The sequence below is a fragment of the Actinia tenebrosa genome, unplaced genomic scaffold (assembly GCF_029948245.1).
Source record: "Actinia tenebrosa isolate PJP-AT-01 unplaced genomic scaffold, QUT_ActTen_1.0 PGA_scaffold10__47_contigs__length_13832649, whole genome shotgun sequence".
NCBI classification, from domain to species: Eukaryota; Metazoa; Cnidaria; class Anthozoa; order Actiniaria; family Actiniidae; genus Actinia; species Actinia tenebrosa.
In genome coordinates, this window is record NW_028292570.1 from 5325400 (window position 1) to 5332724 (window position 7325).

The 7325-nt window shown below is 36.0% G+C and overlaps 1 protein-coding gene and 1 non-coding gene across 2 annotated transcripts; one reads left to right on the top strand and one right to left on the bottom strand.

Annotated features, from left to right (window-relative positions):
- The first annotated feature begins 91 nt into the window (after positions 1-91).
- LOC116291049 (synaptonemal complex protein 3-like) lies at positions 92-7180 on the top strand. The gene is made up of 7 exons (XM_031698172.2): positions 92-203; positions 1474-1588; positions 2222-2262; positions 2897-3014; positions 3784-3880; positions 5348-5551; positions 6666-7180. The coding sequence occupies exons 1-7, from the start codon at positions 92-94 to the stop codon at positions 6723-6725; spliced, it is 747 nt and encodes a 248-aa protein (XP_031554032.1). The 3' UTR covers positions 6726-7180.
- LOC148912839 (signal recognition particle RNA) lies at positions 4360-4657 on the bottom strand. The gene has a single exon (XR_016119236.1).
- Positions 7181-7325: the final 145 nt, after the last annotated feature.

Sequence of the window (7325 nt, forward strand, 5' to 3'; positions counted from 1 at the left end):
TTTTATGTGGTTATAGCTAACTTTCGAGATTTTTGTTTTGTTGTGAGTTATATATATATTTTCTTTTTTATCACCTTCATTTGTAGTAAAAATGCCAATACATGCGAAGAAAATCAAACCAGCTGGTAAAGCGGCTTTGAATAAACTAGCAAATGAATTTGCTGACTTTGAAAACGAAACCGAAGACCAACAAGGGTTAAAAGGTTAGTTATTCAATCATTATCGTTATGGTTCCTGAGCAGGACTGAACTGAGTGGAGTGCAATTTGGACCAAAATCATACGAGTGATTACCAAAAATGCACGACCGCGTAGCGAGTGCAATTGCTAATCACAAGTATGATTCTGGTCCAAAATTGCACGACTCGAAGTTCAATTGTCACTTATAATCATATCCTTTTTGTAATCATACACAAGAAAAAGACACAATAAAGAGTACAGAATAATCAATTTAATGTAGAAAAAGAAGTGAATCAATCCGGTTTTTCCTGGTATAAAATAAACGATTTATCAGCAAATCATTAAATATTCATAAATAATGCTAATCATTCTCTTCTCTGATTCTCTCATTGACTCCGACGAAGGACTAACGTCCGAAACGTCAGTCTACTATCTTTCGCACCTACGGTGATAAAATTATCTACTACAACACATTTGATTCTTCTCTGATTGGCTGAATATAATAATTCTGTTCTGTGATTGGTTCTTTCAAAAGGATGCGATTAAGAGCTCTACTCCTAAGGATGCGATTTGGGTATTAATCGCACTCCTTTGAACTAATCAGATTACAGGATTTGGTAGTGATTACAAAAAGGATATGATTAAAGCGAAATTCAATTTCGAGAAAATGAAATTTTAAAATTACACTTGTAATAAAACTAATGAAAATGTAATGATAAAGCTGTAGCTAGCTGTCAAACAATACGAGGAAAGTATTTTAGATGGATCCTTTTTTTCAGGTTTAGAATTAAAATTTTTCACAATTTGCACCGGAGAAAGAATAGCAAAAACATTGCAACTTACCATTCCTTTTCATTCTTTCGTACCTACCTTATATCTATACACAGGTATTTTTAAAAGTGTTCAGTGAAGGTTTTGCTACATGTTACATTGCTGAATTTGGGCGATGTAATTAGAATCAGCAACAGAAGTTACAGCAATTAACAATTTTCCTAAACTTTGCCGGCACTTTTTTTTGGAATAATTTCTTTTGTGCTGACATTATTTACACACGAATGTAATACATTAACAACTTAGTATGCAACATGAAACATGCAATATGCAACATGCAATATGCTACGGCAAAACCTTCTCCAACCATTTTTAAAAATAGCTGTATACCAACCTCGTTGTAAAAGAGACAAAAATGTTTTCATATAGGATTTTCCATTCTTGTTATGTCAGAAATTGCTAATATGCAGCTCCAATGTCATCGCTAATTAATTAATTATTTATTAATTTTATTCTTGCATTAGGTCTTGCATTATCAACCGAGGAGCTGCCTAAGAAAGCTAGAAAAAGAACAATAATAGAACAAACACCCGATGATATCAGCTACTCAGATCTAGAAGAAGATGAACCAGAAAATGGGTAAAATGTTTTACATATAACCTAAGTATATATTATCAGGGGAAAATGACTAGTAATTTTCCCCTGCTATCATGCTAATTCCACTCACGAACGAAATATATTGATACATTTATTATTATCATATAATTGGCTAAGAGGCGAGATATTAACCGGCTGGCAATACCAGCCGATCTGACCGGGTTCCCATAAAAGAGATATGTGTCAACCATTTTTTGTTATCATTTTCCAAGCAGGGACTGAGTGCAACAAGCAGTTGTCAAAATAAACGACAGAAATGACAAGAGCACCTCGGCATTACTAGGGAGGCGAGTTTTTGACTATAGGAGAAATGAATAAAAAAAAAAAGAATTAAATATAACATCGAATATTTTATAAGGATTTGTATTTTCCTATTCTTCTTATATTTAAGACCATTTCTCCGGCTTCGCTTGTTATTAGCTGAAACACCATGGCAACCTCTCCATGCTAATGTCGAGGTGTTCTTTCAAATTCTGTTGTTCATCTTGAAACGGCTGTTCGTTCTAAGAAGATAGGGTCACGTTACCTGCTACAGCAATTCGTTTAGCGAAATTTCTGGCTCATTTGTTATTTCGCATCCACGACTAATTAATGATATTAAATGTGCAATTTCAGCAGTGAAATAGAGTTTTCATCCCTATTGAAAGGCTTTGGAAGTAAGTAATATGATATATGCATAGCGCCTACGATAGGCATATCGAAAAAAAAAATCATACTTCAGCTACCTCACGAATCTGATTTTCAAGTTAAACAAAGGTACAAGTAGTGGGAAACTCTATCAAATATCAAAAAAATAAAATAAAAAAAGTAAAAAATAAAATTAAAAAAAAAAAAAGAAAGAGGGGGGAGGCCTTCCTTCCGAGGCGGTGTCTAAGCTGCACACAATTGATGAGCCGTGCACGTTCCTGTCGGCGTTCTGTTTGCTGTTAATGAGGACGAAGAAGTTTACCTGTTATTGTAATGGCAATATTTTTTAGAGAAAATGTCAGAGGGTTTAATCTTTAGTGATGTGTCATGCATACATACTTGTGTTGGATGCCGGGCTATATAAACTACTCTAAAAGCCCATTAGTAAAAGCAATGAAGCAAATCCAGGCTGAGAAAAGTACAGAGTAAATACACATTGACGTGGGTATAACCACACATCGATGTGGACATAATGTTTGTATTAAAGAATAGGCTGCAGACTTGGCTGTGATCCATCATATTATCGAGCGCGTTTTGGCAGTTTCATAGACAACATTGCCTTTTATTGATAATGTGTATCCATACTAATAATAACCTATTCAGATGACATCAAGACCACTTTGAATGCCAAACGTAAGCGGATCCAGAGCTTTACCCAAGGGTCACTAAAGGCTAGCAATAAAAAGTTTGACGAGATATGGAACAAGCAACAAAAGGAAAGGTAAGATGTTATTAATACATGGTATTATGAATGGACTACTTCGACGATACAGTTACTATCATGGATCACAAGGCATTATGGGGCGTCCAGAGGCCCCGGACACCATATAATGAATTGAGATCCAAGATGGCTGCCTTGTCGTCGAAGTAGGCGGAATTTTAAGGTCCTACGCTTCGAATCTCAATTCCATCTTTTTCGAGCTATTAGACAGTGGTAAGGTTTTTACCATACAGTAGTCACTGATGTAGAAAAACTACGAAAATATAAAAGAATATAGACTATTGACTTACTACGAGTGAGTTTTGCTGCCTTTTGACCAAAATGCAATCTTATACCAATAAACAAAGGAGTATCCACAAAATGTGCATAATGTAATCTTAAAGAATTGTTACGCTTGAAGATAAACTTTATTTGAACTCGAATTTTCAATTGCAACAACAACATGCTAATATTGATCTCCCAATAAACAAGGTGTAAATTCGTTTTCCCTACAATATGTTTTGTAATTTTTATATCTTAAATGCATTTAACCTTATCGTTACATTTATTGGTTTTCTGAAATGAGGAATATTTTTATAATCAGAGCCTAGCCACCATTTGATCGACAGTGGTTGGGTTTTAAAGAAAAAGCAAAACGCATTATCCAATCCTGCCCATTTTTACGAAGGCAAGAACTGTTCTGATAATTAAAGCCGTACCATCGGTACTGATCTCTGCCGCGCTGCTCGATCATGGCTGGGTAATTCTATTCTACTATTCATTTTTTTAGAGAACAGCATGAAGATTTCAGTAGGCAAGTCATGACTGTTCTGAACCAGTGGGAAATTGATCTTCAGAAAACAAGAGAAGCAATGGAAAAGCTTGAGGTAAGCATTTAAACATGTTATTCCTTAGTCCTCTCACAAGTAATTAGCAAGACAGATACATTAAAGCATATTTGTTAAATTAAAAAGAAAAAAACAAATAGAAAAAAAAAAAAAAAGGAAATTTAGTCTTGGGTGTAACAAAAAAACAAAACAAAACAAAAAACAAACAACAAACAAACAAACAAACACCAAAAAAAAAACGAAAGCAAAAACAAACAAACAAACAAACAAAAAAGGAACAAATCAAAAAACAAAAGCAAAAAAACAAAACAAAACAAAACAAAACAAAACAACAACAAAACAACAACAAAACAACAACAAAACAACAACAACAACAACAAAAAACAAAAAAAAAAAAAAAACAAAAAAAAGCAACAAAAACAAAAACAAAAAAAAAAAACAAAAAAAAAAAAAAAAAAAAAAAAAAAGCATTTCAAGGGTCAATTTGTATACAAGGAAAACGGAAAAGGAGGTAAAAAAAAGAGATGGGTTCGACTATCTCGATATGGCTATCGACCGCCACCTATTCACAGATGCTATCCCACTACTGTCGAACGCGGGAGCTTTTGCCTGCTGTGTTTCCACCCTGGGCCAGTACGCTCCTCTTTAACTAACCTGGTGACTCAAGACTCATCTCAAACCACCATATTGACGCCCGACTTAGCATGGACACCCGATCGACATAGGACGACAACCAATAGGAATCCATATCTCAAGCCATTCACCACCTCTAGCCTCCAATTAACTGGATTACAGGCGTACGCCACAACGCCCGGCTGATGACTTTAGTCTAACATTAATATATTTAAACGGAACATGTCTTGCTATGAAACACATGCGGTCGTGTGGTTTTATTCATAGTTAGATGATTACCCTGCCCTTGATTCTTGCAGATAAGACAAAATTATTTTTAACAAACTAAAAAAAAACATTTTATTATATTTTATTATTTTATTATTGATTTGACGATGAATGTTACGGGTAGTATTTTAATATTGGTCTGTTAACACCAGTGAAGAAAATATTTTGAGAAATAGACCAAGTTTCTTTAATCCAAACATGTTTCAGCTTACATGTACGCCGGAACATGTTTGGATTAAAGAAACTTGTTCTATTTCTCAAAATTATTTTATCATTATATTCTATTCCTGACATTTTCGTCTACACCTCAATTTAGGCACCGTTCATTATCTATTGGAGGGGGGAGGTGAGGTGGGTAGCTGGGTGAGAAATTAAAGGGGCAGGGGAGGGGGTTTGAAATTTAAATGACCTAGAAAACGGGGTCATGAAATTATTTGATGATTTATATTCAAGAGAGCCTTCATAATGTGGGGATTGAACAGGGGTTTTCGAAAAAAAGAGATATTTTTAATGGGGAATTTAAGAGAAAAAACGTTTGCTATTTTTTACCCAACCCACCCCCCACCGATAAATAATTAATAAAAAAAAACTTTTATTCCATTACAGTCTTTGTACCAACAACAAACAAAGCTGTTTAACCAGCAACATGCAGTCCAGACACAAAGGCTCAAACGCGTGGTACAGTTGCACGAAGACTACACGAAAGGCATCCTGAATCTAAAGAAAAACCACGAGGAGCATAAACGCACGGTGCATGACCAGTTGAGAAAAGAAATCAGTGGTTTGCAGAAGAAAATCCTGTCCGATACGGTAAGGGAAGACAAAATATTTTTATAATGCGGTGAAAAAATATATTTCTTTCTGCATGTTTCTGTGGCTACAAATCTTTCTAAATAAAGTAAATATTCAGAATTGGCCGTTTCAAAAACGAGCAAGGGACTGGGTCCGAAAAGCATCTCCACATTAGAAAGACTGGCAATAATTCCGCAAAAACGATTCCCTGCTAGCAGAGTCTCTCCTCTTTCTCTCCCTTCTTTTAGGCGGTGAGGAGGGATACTCTGCCGATGTAGAGCGTTTCCTTTGATACAATGCCGTCCACAATCGTGGACGAACAAAACCAGTTTTAAAACCGGTTTTTAACCGGATACATGTAGTTCGCATGAGCAAATGTAGCATACCGAGGCGCCAAACGTTGTTTGACACGAGCGGCTGTCATGACAGCGCTGCTAAGTAACGCCACGCAGGGGCAACAAGTATAACGTCTTACATCGGCAGAGTCTATTTTTCTCACTTCACCAAAACAAAAGAAAAATAGGCTCTGCTAAATGGCACTAACGCTCTCCCGAGAAGCCGCGATAAAAATATAAAAATCATTAATATTGAGTCACTATTATCAAACACGTATTAGCAGCGTTTTTTCTTTTCGTTTGTTGTGAAGTGTGATCGTCCAGGTGCACCCGTGAGAGTAGTCTTGAGAAAGACTGTTGTTGGTAGTGACTTACGTTTCGACAACCTGTGCGGCAGTCATCTTCAGAGTCCAGTGCGAAAACGAAAGAAAGGTGTTTTTTATTTCAAGAGGAAAAATGACACGTCAGTCAATTTTCAGAGTTTGATTGGCTTAAATATTTTTTCTCAGATGAGCTGGTTGAAAGGCCAATAGACCTCCTGAGCTCTGGAGCGCTCGTCATTCGCTCGTGTCATTCCCTTGAGAATAATATTCTTTGTTTGAGTTGTATCCAGTCATGTGTCTGTGCAACCGAGCGCAAACCTTAAACAAAGAAATAATACTATAGGGAATGACACGTGGTCTGAATTGGGAAAGCATTACGTCAGAGCCGAGGAGGTCTATTCATAATACATTTTCTCGAAATAAAATTCTGAGATCGCCCAAGACTCATTGTGTCACGTCCATTATTTGTTTCAGCAACAGCAAGATTTCACGAATGTTCGCCGATCTTTAGAAACAATGTTGGCACAAGTTTGATGCACTCAAATATTTGGTAGCCCTTGGTGGATGTAGGCCACACCTATTATCTTCTACCAATGGGTATTTTATATTATTTTTAATGAAATCGTTAGTTCTAAATTATCTCCTAATTAACGGATGTTCTTATATTATTAATTGAATGACGAAGTTTCATCGTAAGTTGCCTACTAAACCAGACCATATTCCCAAACACTGGCTTTTATTTTGGGTGTTGTTAAGAAATAGCAGCTTTGAAAATTTATTTCAAAAATAGTACAGTATTAAAAAAGAAAAAATCTAATGATATTGAATGTAATTAATTGCTGAGCTGTAGATTGTAAGATAGATAAAACTGTCTTCTCAATTTTACTGAATTTGCGTTTTTCAATTTTGTGGCCCGTCAAGTTCGATGCGCACGCAACATTGAGAAAACGGTCTATAGTCGCTTTACACCATCACGTGATGGCAGCCACGTCAGGGGGAAGGAACAATAGTCTTTTCCTCTGGGAAACTGAATCCTTTCTAATGTAAATCAGACTAGACCAGAATCAATTGTTCCTGCCCTTGGCTGCCATCATGTGATGGTGCAAAGCCTCTATTGGTTGATGCAAATTAGGG

Coding starts and splice junctions, on each gene's coding strand:
- LOC116291049 (XM_031698172.2), top strand. CDS start 92: ATGCCAATACATGCGAAGAAAATCAAACCAGCTGGTAAAGCGGCTTTG. Junction 1,589..2,221: donor GAAGATGAACCAGAAAATGG/GTAAAATGTTTT, acceptor GTGCAATTTCAG/CAGTGAAATAGAGTTTTCAT. Junction 3,881..5,347: donor AAGCAATGGAAAAGCTTGAG/GTAAGCATTTAA, acceptor ATTCCATTACAG/TCTTTGTACCAACAACAAAC.